The 16467-nt window shown below is 37.7% G+C and overlaps 1 protein-coding gene across 19 annotated transcripts in view; it reads right to left on the reverse strand.

Moving 5' to 3' along the window:
* The window catches only part of Lpp (LIM domain containing preferred translocation partner in lipoma), a 642244-nt gene that overhangs the window by 114767 nt on the left and 511010 nt on the right, over nt 1-16467 (reverse strand). For all 19 annotated transcript variants that reach the window (XM_074073556.1, XM_074073563.1, XM_074073562.1 and 16 more), the window contains one exon: nt 365-534. In XM_074073556.1, coding sequence (XP_073929657.1) covers nt 365-534 — 170 coding nt within the window. The remainder of the gene's footprint in view (nt 1-364; nt 535-16467) is intronic.

The raw sequence follows: 16467 nt of genomic DNA on the forward strand, positions 1-16467 counted from the left end.
CCCAAACACTAGGATTTCAAATGCAGTGTGAGATTTAATAAAAAGAGGTATGACTCTGCTTCGTGGGGAGCCTTCTGATGTTTCAGGGAGGAACATGGCTAGCTTGTACACATATGCTTGAAAGTCACAGGCTGGTGATCTTCCCAGCAGACCACTCACTTAAAGGCAGCCACATCTCAATGCACTTTTCTGACCTCATATGAATGGAGAATATAGGGAAAAATAATGAAATGCTAATTTACACATGGACACATATTTTTAAGTCTAGCGAGAAATCACAATTTGATGGTTTCATCCTATCTGGAGTACATGGCATTTGGTCAAAGAAGACAAAGCAAGTGAGGACTAAAAGTAGAGAACTTACAATGTAGCAAGGCTCACAGTAGGCTTTCTTCTCCACGGCATAGAAAGGCTGTCCTCGGAGCTTGTTGTTGCAGATGATGCAGGTGAAACAATCCACATGGAAGACCTGATCCATGGCGGTGCAGCCTGTACCTTCGCCAACTACATTTTCTCCACAGCGAGCACAGCGACCTGGAGAAAGAAAGGGGGGTTGATTATTGTAAGCAAATAAAGGAGCTCTTGGGTTCTTCTAAAGAAGTCAATGTGGGGGAGACAGCAGATTCATCCTGCTAGCAGAAGCAACAGAAGCTCCACAACCACCATCACTACCCCTGGCAAGACCAGCAGTGTAGTCACCACTGTTCTTTGTAACACTGGTATAATGGGGATTTCACATGAGTCTTCTGAGGAGAATAAGACAAGGTCTCAGAGAAAGTGACACAATAGATCTCACATTTCTGACTCAGGCTAGTGTTCGCTCTCTAATCCTACTTACAAGTTTACGAGGAGCATGACTCAGGATGAGTCTGAAAGACAGTCTACAGAACAGTCCTGGAAAGCCTTTCTTCCTGGAGAGTCTGTGCATTCTGTGAGAATGTGAGGAATCTAGGCCTAAACTCAAACTTCAGTTCCTCTCACAAAAGCCCTGGTTGTCAAACCTCTGTAGCTAGCCTTCAGTGATGGGCAGATTGCAAGACAATCTCTTTTATTTTCAGAGCACTGACTACTAAAAAGTTCTTTTTCACACTGAGCCAAAATGCGTCTTCACTCTAACCTCTACACAATATTTTAAATTATAATAATAAGATACAATTTAAGCCAGAAACTTAGGGGTGTAACTCAGTGATAGAACACTTGCCTATTAGACAAAACACAAGGCCCTGGGTTCAATCCCCAGCACCACAAAAAAATCCCCCTCCAAATACAAAAATTTTTATTAGTGAGGAGAACTGTGCTGGTTGTATTCTATATCTCTATCTGGCTCCATGATGGGATTCTTGAGCCAAAGGTTAGCCCATATCTACCTTGCCTCCTTAATGTTTATCTCTACTAATTAAAAATCCTTACAGGCAATTATAAGGCCCCTGAGAATAACAGTAAGAATTTTCAGGCTTTTACACATAAATTATAGCAAACCAAGTACTTTATGGATTTCAGATGTTTTTCTTTGAGCTCTATATTAACTCATTTTATATTACAACCACCTATACACAGATACTGTTCTTATTCCTATTTTATAGATGAGATAACCAAGTCACAAAAAATGGCCAACTAACTTCAAGCCCAAGCAGTATAGCTTCAGTGTCTGTGCTCCTAATCACTCTGCTATATTTCTTCTTCCAAGTTCTATGCATCGGGATTAACACAGATCTGACACTACAACATTATGGAGCGACTTCTCACCAAAGACTGCTTTCAGCACTCCATCACATTGGATTGACAACCATTTCACACTCAAAACTGGGAGGGCCTAAATGTTTCAACTTGGGAAAAAAGAGGTAAATATATTTCTAATTCTCTCCGTTTGTATTTGGCCCTGGAAAGTATTTCTCTATATTCTGCTGTAGGATTGGAAAGTATCTTTTAAGAAGACTCAAACTATTCATCATTAATTTTTTTCTAATTATAAGAAATATCAAATAATAGCAAAAGGATTAAGTTCTTGGAACCTGGGCTATCTCTAATACAGTTGATATTATTGTGAAGTCTCAATATCATATTCTTTACACCTGACAAAAATTTTTTGTATAATATTTGTAATAAATTTTGTGACTGGTTTTACAAACTTCTATCCAAGAGCACCTTGTACCTACCTTTATTATAAGACATATAATTGAGAGCTATTCCTTTAAATTCTTATTCTTTTCTGTGCTTATAATAAGAAAAGTGAGCTATTTCATATGTTGTACTATTTTGTGATTGTTCTGAAAACAAAACAAAAACCCCTCAAAACTTTAATTGACTTACTGGAAAGTTAACTATGCTGTGTCTGAAACTGGCTAAAATTCTGAGAGCTTCATGCCACCAATTGACAATATTTCATTATAGAAATCAAATGGAAGATTAGGGGCAAAGAGATCACAAATTGATGTGAACACTATTAAGAACATATTGGATTCATATTGAAATTATAATTTTACCTTATAAATTTGTTAAATGCAAGGCAACAAAATTATTTTTCTATACTAATTTTTTACTTTCTAGAAGTCAAAAAGGATCATTTACCAGAGATTTGTAGACCACACTTTTAAGAAAATAACTCTGCTAACAGTTGAGAGTCTCTTGGTCATAGTGGTTTGCTAGGCAGCTAGTGGTGGCAATTTTGATCTAGATCACAAATGCTCAAAGTATAAAATATGGAATCCAAGAACAAGAGCCTCCATAGTGTATGGAGAATTCGATAGCTATCTATAAGCATCTGGGAGCAAATCACTTATGTAAAGGGAGAAATCAGACTGGAAAGACAGCCTTTGAAATTTTCAATGTATTTAATCGACACCCTGAGTGTCTACTCTTTGTCCAGTTCTTCTTTGTTTCTGTGTGACATGCAGAAATGGATTAGATACTGTCAGCACCTTATATGGTCATTTAAAGACTACATACTCCCAGCAATCACATGACAGAATGTGTGCGACATGTCCTAGAAGAAATGTGTTTTGAAAATATGAAAGGGAAAATCATATCTGAGAAGGCTCACTAAAGGTTTTATGGAGAAATAGGTATTTGAATTTGACTTTAAAGGATGGAAATTTGACAGGTGGAGATGGAAGAGAGAAAAACATTTTAGTTTTTCTAAAGAGGGAATGAGTGTCTGTGGCTTACTAGATTCAAAAACACTGCAGTGCTTGGATGGCACAGCAAAGTTTTGTCTTCTCAGTTATGAAGGTAGTTGGAATGTATTCATAAAACAATCTTCTCTTTCATGTTTTGGAGAATATTCTTCCAGAGTAGGTCACGCTAATATGCCAAACCCAGACATGACCAGCTCTCCTACCTTCTGTATTTTTCCTATTCTTGGGATAAATTGGGGTCACCAGCCTAAGGGCAGTCAGTCTGGCACCTTAAAATTCACAAGCACAGAAAAAAGAGTGAAGAATAAAAATTAAAAATAACTCTACACATCAGTAACACAGAAAAGGTGCCTAATGTTCCCATTGCACATTAACAAAAATTTACAAATATGCGTTTTGGAGAAGCATTCAGAATGCAAAGAAAACTTTTCAAATATGGAGAATCCTTGCCTCTAGAGGTACGTACATGACACCTTATTAAAAGCACACCACAGCCTTAATGCCCATCTTTTAGACAAGTGTCTCGGCACTTTCAGAAAGCAAAGCCAGAGGAATGGCACCAAGCTTCAAGGTACGAGAACATGAAGGAAACCCATTGATTTTGGGCTGTAAGAAGTCAGAGCTCAGATGCAGTTATGGTGTGAGGAACTCTTTGGCAATGCTTATAGCACAGAATATCAAAAGAACCTAGAGAGACTGGACATTTTATCCATGAGTGAAGTTTTACAAATCATACATACCAAAAGCTTATTTATACGTTGTAGTTTTTGGTATGTGTGTATAGCTTTATTGTCTGTGATGCCAGCCATGAATTCTATCCTCTCTTCTCCTCCTCCCTCCCATCTACAGCAATCTCATCAATGTCTCTGAAGCACTCTCTTTCAATCACCAGGCCTACAAACAAAATAAGCCATTACAATGTGTTCCTAATTGTTTAGATAGCTCTGGTTTACTGATTCTTAGAAATGGAAAGGCTTTGTGGATGTTTTAATAATTGAGCTAAGTCTGGAAGGTCGGACAGAATTTTAATTCATTTTTAGGCCAGCCATCAGTGAAGAGTGACACTCAAGGGAGGCAGCATAGTGGGTCATGAGCTTTGATATTTATTCTCTTCTATGGTAGTTTGAATTTATTTCCTTTATAATGTGCAAAGTGTTTTCCTGATAATCACTGAGTTTAAAGGCCACAGATTCTCTCTTGCAAATGCTACTTGCTTTTGAGGTGAGATAGAAATGTCCACAGACACTTTGAGAACTGGAGCTATGGGGATCAGGGTTGACATACTCCCAAGCTTGCATACCATTCAGCATTACAGTGAAGTAGTAAATTGATAGACATGAAACCTGGTCAGTTTTGCTCTCAATTATCTTTGCTATTTGACTTATAATAGAAATTTCAGGTATAAGCATAGTTAATATTTGCACTCATAAATAGTATGATGAGCTGGAGCTCTGTATGTCAATTAGATGATATATTGGCTTTCTCATTAGGCACCTTCTTTAATACATTCTGAAAAAAGTCCTGTTTTAAAGCTTGAATCAATAAGATTGTATAGGAGAAGTGAAGTGACAATAAAGTATCCTGAGAAATTAAGCCTGCTCCAATTAACTGTACATATGGCCCCTGGAATTATCACTGAGCCTTGACTTAGCTGATTCATAAATAATCTTTCATTGAAGGTACAAATTAATAATAGGATGAATGAGTTGCCTTTAAGTGAAAATTTTCATAGAGGTGAAAATTTTATAAGGTTTCCAGGTGATTCTAATGTTCAGCCAAGATGAACCACCGTTCTAGATGGTACCTATTTCTATATTGCTTGTCAGAATAAAAATTTACACGTATCAAATAGGTTTCAACTGCATATAAAACAGGGACATTGTTTGCTGATGAGGTGGTTCAAAAAAGGAATGTTCTGTGGCATCATAATTTTATTTTTTTACCAACAAGAGCAATCTCCTTAATGCTATCTTTTTTTTTTACATTGTAAGGTATTCATTCTTTAATGTAATGTCATAATTTTATTTTATAAATTTAACAATAAAGACATATACAATCCTAGGCAGGGTACAAGGGTATAAGCCTATAATCCTAGCTACTTGGGAGGCTGAGATCAGGAGGATTGCATTTTGAAACCATCCCAGGCAAAAAGTTCTCAAGACCCCATCTCAGCCAATGGGTGGGCATGGTAGTGTGTACCTGTGTGGCACTGTAGCATGGCTCAAGTGGTACAGTGCCTACCCAGCAAACACAAGGCCCTGAGTTCAACCCCCAATACTACAAAAAGTAAAAGGATATAGTTCTTCAGAGAAGAAGTTTGTGCTTTGATAACTTCATTTCTATTGATAACAAAAGTTAATCCCATGAACAGTTCAAAGTTGGGAACCTTTCTGTGTCCTGGTTCTTGATTCCTTGGGACATGTACATATATTTAAAAGGGTACTAATAATGTCAATTTCTATGACTGGCAAATTTCAGAAATACTTAATGCTGTCTTTGTGTCTTAGTTTGAAAAGTTATCAATGGCTCTCCACCCAACAAAAACATGTATTAAAAGACTCAGTTAAATTTCTCTTAAAATGTTTTAGCCAGGTAATTCACTTATATTAATTAGAGCACTTCTATAGAACAGACTTTTTCTGTGTTGTCAATTCATTGAATATTTGACAGTACTGTATGGCATTAGGTAACATAACTCCATAATGAATGCCAACTGATAATCATTTAAGGTGACATCACATATTACATCATACAGCAATCTAAGCATCCACTGTTATATTGGACTCTGCCATTCAGCTCTGCAAATACTGGAATCCTTATCATCTCTCTTTTTTTCTGTCCCCTCCTCTTTGGTGCTGTTGAACCCAGGGCCTTGCACATGCTAAGCAAGCACTCTACTACTAAGCTATAATCTTAGCTCCCTGATCTTTTGGGATTTTTTTCTTGTGTGTGTGTGTGGCATTGGGGGTTGAACTCAGGGCCTCCTAGTTGCTAAGAAGGTGCTTTTATTATTGGAGTCACTCTGCCAGCACTTTTTTGTGATTTAAAAAAATTTTTTTTGAGATAGGGCTGGGCTGGTTTTGAACCTTGATCCTCCTGAACTCTGTCTCCTGAGTAGCTAGGATTACAGGTGTGAGCCACAGGTGCCCAGCCTCTGATCATATTTTAAAAGCTGGACTGGAAGACACATTCACTCTGCCACTTTGCCTATGTACATGTAACTATATTATACAACTTCATTAAGTAATTGCTGGATGGTCCTCAGAGAGATTCCTCAGAGAGACTGGCACATGGATGGGAGAGGTGAGGAGGCTGTTCCTCTGTTTTTCTTCCTTCTATACACACACACACACACACACCAAACTCCCAGAGTTGTTAGAGAAAGAAGTTCAAGAATGGGTGACAAAGGACTAGGTGGCAAATCAGAAGAGATAAAGTGAAGGCTGAGTAACCTATTGATGGAGGGACATTACTACAAAGTCTTATCAGGACACGGTTCATTCTATGACATTTACTTGCTTAAGTTAAACCTGCAGGTAAGGAAGTAAATTGAAAAGGGGAGTTCTACACAGAGTTGAAAAAGAATGTTTCACTGATTTAAATATATGCGTTATGAAGAAGTGTATCAAAACCCAGGAAATTATCCTGTTTTTCTTTGGGCCAACCACCACCCTAAGCATACATTCTTTCCTTTAGAGTTAAAAACCTTATCTATTATTCTTATTTCATACATAAGAAGTCCAGGTTTAAGTTACCTGGCCAAAGTCTGAAAGGAAGAATGCCATATGGTTGAGACTGCAGCAAGGTCTGCCTTCAAAAGCCCATTTTTCTTTGTTTTTTCTAGCAGTGCTGGGGTTTGAACTCAGGACCTCATGTTTGCTAGGCACATGCTCTTACAGCTTGAGCCACTCTCCATTTTTCTTAAACAGCACATGTTTTTCTATAAATGCAGTTTGCTATTCCATTGTAACTATGATGCTATCAGCATTGCTTAGAACAGGACCCATTCCTATTCCCAGAGAAAGAAATAGGCCAGTGCAGCATCACTTCTCCAAACCCCCAAGTCTCAGAGATCTTAGTGAACATCATGATCTACCACAGGAGAAAAAAACTCAAAAGTGCCAGGGGCCTTCCCCTTAAGATTGTAAGTGTTGTGGGGCTGTGGTGGCTCATGCCTGTAATCCTAGCTACTCATGAGGCAGAGATCAGGAGGACTGTGGTTCAAAACTAGCCTGGGCAATTAGTTCACAAGACCCTATCTGGAAAACACCCATCACAGAAAAGGCTGATGCAGTGGCTCAAGTGGTAAGAGTCCCCACCTAGCCAGGGTGAGTACCTCAGTTCAAAACCCCAGTGCTGCCAAAAAAAAAAAAAAAAAAAAAAAGCAGAATCTATAACCCACACTAGACCTGCCTAGGCCTACTGAATCAGAATCTGCCTTTCAGCCAGATGCCTAGATAATTCCTATACATGGGCAGTCCAAGGAAAGCTTCTTTAAGACATACTCTGGACCTTTGAAGATTGGAGACAAAATTAAGAACTCAGGAATGGAGGAGTAATGGCATAAATGATTGGCAAATAGTCTGTGAACTGTCAGCAGAGCCCCCACTTTGTCAGGAGGCCTGTAAGAAATATGATCTCCACTGGGTGCCACTGCTCACTCCTGAAATCCTAGTTACTCAGGAAGCAGAGATCAGGAGGATCATGGTTCAAGGCCAGGTAAGGTAAATAGAGAGACCTTATCTTCAAAATACTCAATGCAAAATAGGGCTGGTGGAGTGCCTCCGTGGTAGTGTGCTTGTTTAGCAAGCATGAGTCCCTGAGCTCAAACCCCAGTGCCACCAAAAAAAGAAAGATCTTAAGTGTTAACACATAAACTCTGGCATTCCATCAGGAAGGTTTTTGAATAAAATACTGCCACCTCCTTCCACCTCCTGAAATCGATACCTTTGGTCTGGACCGAAACCAAGAACTAGTGATTTTTAGAAGTCCTGCATGTCATTTTCATACAGTGGGTTTGAGAACCATTGCTATCATGGAGAAGTGTGTGCATTTATGTACCACAAAGGGTGGTTTGTCCTGGAGTGTTAGAAGTGGGCTGGTGCCCAAAGCCCCAAAGAACTGCATCCTAGGAAAATAAACTTAATATTGAGTTGATAGAGGCAATGACTTTGGGCACCATCTGCCCTGGTCCTGACCTTCCCTAAATTAATAACATACACAGTAGTCATTATAATAACTTTGCAGGAAAAGCATCAAAAACAAAACAAAATACGAAGTCAAAAAAACTACAGCTACTACCAACAGACAAAAAACAATGCTGCTTCACAGTTTTGGATATAATACAAGGTGACTTTTTAAAAAGGTTTATCATTGTGCAGAGGAAATCAGAACTGCCTGTCTTGACTTTGTTACTTACTATATGGGCAGCCTTTACAAGTTTTCTGAGCTTTCTGAGCCTGAAGTTACTTGCTTCCAAAACAAGCAGCTGAGCAGACTCTCTAGGTCACAGCTGAGTCATTTGCCCATTCACCTGTCAATTCTTCCACAAAAATGAACTCATTGAGTTTCTATTTACTGCCAAGTACTGTGGTCACCTTTCCTAAACCCTTGTAAAATGGAGATGATGACAGGGATCTTAACTACCTGGCCATGAAGTTTGGTGAAGGAAACATTTATAAAGTACCTAGCATAAGCCCTACATCTTTGTCCTCCAACTGCAGGAAGCAGAGGACATCTTCAAAATGAAGAACTCATAACAAATAGGACAAGGAAGATGTAGGCTCTGGACCATTCCCTAAAGACAGTAGTTAATGTGTTGATAATTGGTGCAGCTACATCTATAAGGCCATTACATAAGATTTATACTTATCAATGTTTTATTAATAAACTTTAGTACTAGAAATTCATTTCCAAACTTAGCAAAATTTGTGGATCCAGAGTGATGATGACAGTTAATCCTTCTTTAGCACTTATCATGTGCCAGGTGTTATTTTAAGTATTTAAATGTATTATCTCAAATCATCCTCCCAATAACCCTATGATGTAGGTCCTATCATTCTCTCACTGCAGTTGAAGAAAAGGTGGCATAGGGAGGTCACACACCTTTCCACAGCCTCCGAACTCAACACTGAAGCTGCAATTGGGACAGCAGTCGCCTGGCTTTAGCCAATACCCACTTAACCAGTCCTTTTACTAATTTCAGAAATCCAAACTGTTTAAAATCAGCTGGCCTGGCAGAAAGCTTACATAAAGCTTAAAACATTCCTGATAGGAACACTAGTGTTAGCAATAATGGCGCCAATAGGTTTCAGTTCTTACTGCACCCTTAAGCTTCTGTTTTCTAGGGTCATGGTCCTGCCTCAAGTCTAGCTTGAATCCTCCTTCTGTCCCAACCTCCACTTAGCATGAACGATAAGATCCTAACCAATCAGATCATGCCAAGTCTCACTGAGGGGTATTTAAGCCCCTGCCCCCCTCCCACCTCTCTCTCTCAGATCACTCATCTCTGCGTGATCACTTTTGGGGTCTACATTTCCAGCAGTTAGTATCTGTTTTAACCAAAGCAAGATTTTTCTTCAAGTTAATTTCTACACATGGACATTTTCACATTCTCACTCTTAATCTATTCTTCTATATTTAACATTCATTTCATGATTTATTTGTAACATAAAAATCAATATTTACTAATACAGTTACAACCACTATTGAAATATTTACTTTTGAGTTTGATTTGAATTTGCTCTGTGGCACCTGTCATGGGAATTTGTATTACTCTCAGCTCCACTTAAAGGTTAAATTTGCTCATTTACTTTTAGTTTTTGTGGTAGAAAATCTTCAAATTTGTTCTGGTAATTTCAGAACAAATCTAACACTGAGGTGATTCGTGAGGGTGTTTCTAAAATTTTTTTCTTTTTTTAACATCCAGGAATAGCATAAACTCCCCCAAGATGTTATCAAGTGTCCCTTAAATTTATATAGTGATTTACAACATTAAAAGTACTTTTATTCGTCAATACCTTGGATCCTTCACTATCCCTTGGGAGAAGAAAGACAAGAGTTACAATCATATTCATTTTAGCAATGAAAAAACATTGAAATGTAAAAAGGTTTAATGGCCTACAGAACTAGTTAAGACTTCTAGGTGTGAGATAAGACTACTTAAACTTATATCCAAGAAACAACTCAGGCAAAGGAACATGGTCTACATGAGGTGGAATCCATGAGTATAATAGGTAATAAACATGTTGACACCAACACATAAATGGGAGCCAGTTTACAGATGGAGAAATATGACCCACCTCATAAAAGGGCATTAGGTTTTCTCAAAAGTACTTCTCATGTTCCTGTTTCACAAAAGGAAAAAGCAGACACTAGACAGATCCTCTGGATAACAGTATTATGCATGCATGCATGCGTACACACATGCACACACACACACTTGTACAATGAAATCATTACTTTAATTATGGTTTCCTCTAGTAATCATATTATCCTTTCCATCTTAGACAAGATGTGTGCTATTTATTGAATGTGTTCTCTCTAAAATTCAAAGTGGTCAATGTGATAATATTAACAGGGACACTGTTGAAGAGGTGATTGAGTCATGAGCGTGTCTCTCTCCTAAATGGGATCAAGACTCCCGTTAAAGAAGCTTCAGCTGGGCATAGGTTCACACCTGTAATCCTAGCTCATTAGAAGGCAGAGATCAGGAGGATCATGGTTTGAAGTCAGCCCGGGGAAATAGTTTATGAGACCTATCTTGAAAAAACCCTTCACAATAAAAGGGCTGGTGGAGTGGCTCAAGGTGTCAGTCCTGAGTTCAAGTTCGAGTACCACACACACACAAAAAACTTCTTCACACACACAACATTCTCCTAGCTTGCCCTTCCGCCTACTACCATGTGAGAATACAGCAACATGGTGCCATCCTGGAAGTAGACAGTAGCCCTCACCAGACCACAGAGCCTTGCTAGTGTTTTGATCTTGGAATTCCCAGTCTCCAGAACTGTAAGCAAGTAAATTTCTATTCTTTATAAAATACACAATTTCAAGTATTTTGTTATGGCAGCACAAAACAGACAAAGACCATGTGTGGCTACTGAAAGATTTCTACCTCATAGTATACCTGCCTCCATGGGGGATACAAATTAGATCATAGACTAAAAGGATGAACATACAAATTATAAGCAACATTATTACTTTGAATTTCTGACATATGAAGATTGAGAGTAATCCAGCAAGCTCATGAGGAACTTCATAAATTTCACAGCTCATTTGAACAATAACTAAACTCTAAATAAGACAATTATCTTCTTTTGACAAATGAGTCAACATAGGGATAATATTGTGCATGACTTGAGAAATAGGTAGCAGAGCTGCAATTCAAACTCATCTAGAGCTCTTTGAGCTAGACTACTGGACCCAGAAGTAGGTAATAGTTTCAATTAACACTATGTCCTTGAGAAGCCTATTCATCTTACTTGAGCTTTTGTTTGTACATTTCCTACCCAAATTGCTCACAATACACTATTTAAATAGTCTTAGAATGTGTGGAAAATTCAGAAAGTATCTGGTCCAACCTCCTCATACACAGATGCAAGAAAAAGGCTAAGACAGAGGCAATGACTTGACTGAGAGCCCATACCAAGCCAACAAGCAGAGATGAGATCTGAATCTATGTCTTTGGGGTTTCAATTTGGTGCTCTTTTAAGCTCCACAAAACTATCTTTCAGCTGTGCCACCTCAAATTTTAATTTCTTTCCACTAGTAGGTGCTGTTGCCTGAGTATATGGACTTTTTTTCCCCTTAATGTACTACTGAAAGTTCTTTGTAAATGGGAATTGTGTATGGAACATACAGAAAAGTCTACAAAGATGAATACACATGATTCCAGAACAATGTAAACTCCATTACCATCTGAGCAAGTATGATCATTCCACTCCTGTCTGAAATATTCTGTTATGTTCTGGATTTGTACACCTATTGTGTTCGGAAAATCCAAGGAATCGAAGCAGGATGTGAGGTAGTGGCTTCTGCACAGGTACATCTGAGACAAAGAAGACAAGTTTCCAGTCCCTATTTGAGTATATCTGGTACGAGCTGACTGTTTTACAATTGGTGTTATAGATAATATTCACTTAAGAGAAGGTTTCCAGTTTTGCTTTGCTATTTATTTTGTTAAATGAATACAAACTAAGTGGATTAAGAGATAAATTCATGGAAAGAAGAACTGGGTTTTGATTCTTACTGTGCCATACATGTGACCTGTGACTTTGGGCAAGCTATTTCATCCATTGGAGCCACATGTAAAACAGGAGTAGTAGCCTCAGCACTAGGAACCTCAAACTCTTACGGGGAAGACTATCTCACACACACACACACACACACACACACACACACACACACACACACACACAGACATATACATGCACATATATTACAAATAAAATGAATTCCTTTAAGATTACTATTGTAAAATTGGGTTTTTGTCAAGAATGTGGATATAAATCAAATGCACAACACAGTGGAATGTATGCATTTATTTAGGGCTTCCATTCAGTGACAACATTCTAAGGAATTTCTATGCAAAATCTACAAAGTGGAATGCAGGTCTGATGTGAGTAGATAGGTTTTGAGGAGGTAAGTGCCTCACAAATACTGGCAATGTTTATATTCTCAGTGGGGTAGGTAGACAAGTGTCAGGCACTCTTGACACATACTGTTACATCATAGCTCCAAAGGAGACCCATGGGCATGCAGTCTGAGGGCCTCATTCCATCCCATTCTTATACATCCATAGAGTCCTCTTTTTGCTGAACTATCATCTGCATCTGATTGCATTTCCAGCACTTGTAAAGCAACACTGAGATCTCTGATGTTGATGTGATGTCTAGGGAGCAGTTATTAATATACGTTATGTATGCACACAGTATGTGAAAATATGCAAGATGGAAAGAGATTAGCGTACTTCTTTGAGGTAATACTTCCCACCGGGACTGTGCTCCTGAAAAAATGCTTCTCTCTACAGAAGCTTACACAGTCATCTGCTATCACTTACCAGAATGTTTGGGATGAAAATGGTGTCAATTTTAAGGAAACACACTTCTCAATTTTCTTTGTTAAATTTGAATTAAACATGAGAAGGTTTCTTCTTTTCCCCTCTTCTCTTTCATTCAGAGAATAAGTTCCTTCACAATCTTGCTTTGTGTGAGAAATTGTCACTGTTCTTTGCCACCTTCAGATTAGCACAATCACTGGATTCCCAAGTAGAAAAGCTTAAATTCCAGTCTAATAAATTCCACTGGCACTTATAATTTCTGAGTTGCAGACAAATGTTTTGTAGTAAGAACACAGAGAGTAATCACCTTTCTATCCAGTAAGAACTTATAGACCTAAAAGATCATTGCAGACAGCAACAGAAGAAAAAGACAGAAAGTTCTGTAGGAAGGATGTGGTTGGAACTGATTGGACACTTATGAGACTTTGGAAAAATGGGACATTTCCTGGGCAGTCATGTACCTGGAGTGGCCACTTCTCTTCCCTTCTATAAAATTTCTGGGCAATTCTTCTTGTACTAAAGTGGTTTCCATATTTAAATGATAATATTCAACAAACACATTTAATTTTACAAGATGACTAATACCGAAGTACCCAAAAACTAGTGAGAGAAGTCAACAACTCTCCCTTCCTAAGGATTATAGGGAGCTCCCAGAAACTGTAAATCTACAGAAACTGCATTAAAAACAGAGAAACTAGTAATGGGTTCTTGCATCAGCTTCTGTTATGTGATTTTATTTGAAGTTCTGTCTTGGGCAAGAGATACCATATAAGGGGAGTGCAAAGTTGAAGGTCTTCAGCAAAAAATTTGGACTGTAAACACAGCTTGGCATTATCAACATTCTGTTAAGTTCAAAGAAGGGATAGTTACAACAAATACAGCTTGCTTTATTTCTGAAACAAAACTGTGCACATATTTGTGGCCATACTACTAATTAACCTGTAGATTGTTCCTTTCATCTATTCAGTGTGTTTTTCTCCCCCCCACCCCCAGTTACAACATGTTGGGGATATTTTTTGCCATCTGTTCTCTTATAGGCACTAGAGAGAGGATGGTACAAATGATTAAGGGATCGAAGAGACTGACTTGTATAGAAAGATTAAAGGAGCTATATATGTACACAGAACGAGGCTGAACGATGACTAAGGAGTGCCATGATGATGGTCTATAAATATTTGAAAGGTGTAAACACTGAGAAATAATTCAGCTTGGTGCAGCCGGTACAACTGGGAGTGATGGTTTCTTTTAAAGAAAAGGGAAGCTCTTTATTAAAGAAAAAAATAAATTGCTTAAGATGCTAGCCATGGAATATAGCAAAATTGGAACGTGAAGGACAGTTACAAGAGTGATGGGATAAGAGTCAGAAGACATGGGTTGACTGTACATATATAGTTATGCCTTTAGAAAGGTAATTTCACCACCACAGGCTGCAGTTCCCTCTTTTATAAATTAATGTGTGGACCAAAGAAGATTTAGAGATTTCCTAAAGTGTGCTATAATGAGCCCTAAGGATTTTGAGAGTCTTGCTGTATTGGTAAGGAATAGGAAGAAAAATGGAGGAAAATGGTGAGTCCATTCATCAGTTTCATCTGTATACCATCAGTTTCCCCAAGATAATTTTGAATAATTCATCAACTCAGTAAGTTTGTATAAGAAATTTACTGATTTAAAAAGTTTGAACAATTCAAAAGACTACTAAATAGGCAGAACAGTTATCAATGGTACACTTTCACAAAATATTTACTGAGTACTTACTTGTGAGGCAATCTAACAGACAAAATTAAGACAGAAGTGCTTGTTACTCTTATGGAAATCACATTCTAAATATATCTTTTAACATAGTATTATCTAAATCTCACAAAAGAATAGAGAAAAAAACTCATGTAATTTCCAGTAAGATTGAAAATAATCATTTCAAATTAATATTCTTGAGCATCTAACTATCAATATTAAGGATTAATAGACTCATGATAGATATTTTCTCCTCATATGTGGCTTGGTCTTTCATTTTTAATGATATCTTTTGAAAAAATTAAATATCAAGTGCTTACTCCTCATCAGGCACTGTGAGTTAAACCAGAAAGTTAAAAATGAGTGAGACCTGCTTTTCCTAGATCTCATGGACATACGTAATTACAACATAACATATGGAAAGCTACTGAAGAGCCACAGAAAAATACCATGTGATTCATAAAAGAACGCAACTGATTTCTCTAGAAGTCGGTTTGGGTTGGCAAAGTGGTACTAATCAGACAAAGCTAATCAGACAGTGGAATCAGGCTATGATTCCCATACACAAACGCGTAGAGGATCCATTTTGATATTCTGCACTATAGCTCACACCAATATGATGCTGAAAGTCCTTGCTCATACGTATTTTAGCTATATTTCCAAAAAGTTGGTGAGGCGAAATATACTTTTTTTTTGGTGTTAGGGATTGAATACAGGCCTTGTGTAATGCATGCTAGGCAAGCACTCTACCGCCTGAGCTATGTCCCTAGCCCGGAAATATAGTTTTTGTTCTTTATTAAAACAAAATTTTGAGGTTTAATCTACACGTAATAAGTGAACAAGTTTTAAGAAATTTATAGGCCTTTGTAACTACCACTATGATCAAGTTCTAGAATATTTATTTATTTATTCATGTAGTTCTGGGGGTTAAACTCAGGGCTTGAGTGAGGGAGGTGCTCTTCCCCTTGAGTCATGCCCCTAGCCCAAGTTCAACAATATTTCTATCATCGCACAAAGTTTCATGTGCTCCACTACAGTTATTCCTCCCCACCCTCAGCTTTACCAAACCACTGTTTTCTGTCAGTATGGATTAGTGTTTTTCTTTTCTAGGATTTTATAGAAATGGAATTATGTAAATATTTTATATATAACCTTATATAATTTTATATAAATTTATAGAAGTTGAATTACATAAATTTTGGTTCTTTGTTCAGTATAATGTTTGTATGGATTTTTCATCTTGTTTTGTATATTATTCATTCTTTCCTTATTACGGATGAATCTCATTTTATCATGAAAATACGGCACATTTTATCCTTTTACCTACAGATGGATTCTTGGGTCACTGCCATTTTTTGCCTATTATAAAGCTGCTATGAAATTTTTTGCACAAGCCTGTGTGGGGGAAAAAAGTTTTCATTTGCTTTGGATCAAAATTTAGAAGCAGAATTGCTGGCTCAAATGTTGAAGGTGTGTTTAATTCTTAAAGATACTACCAAACTGTTTTGCAAAGTGGCCATACCATTTTAAATCTCCATCAGC

The sequence above is a fragment of the Castor canadensis genome, chromosome 5 (genome assembly GCF_047511655.1).
Source record: "Castor canadensis chromosome 5, mCasCan1.hap1v2, whole genome shotgun sequence".
Classification (NCBI taxonomy): domain Eukaryota; kingdom Metazoa; phylum Chordata; class Mammalia; order Rodentia; family Castoridae; genus Castor; species Castor canadensis.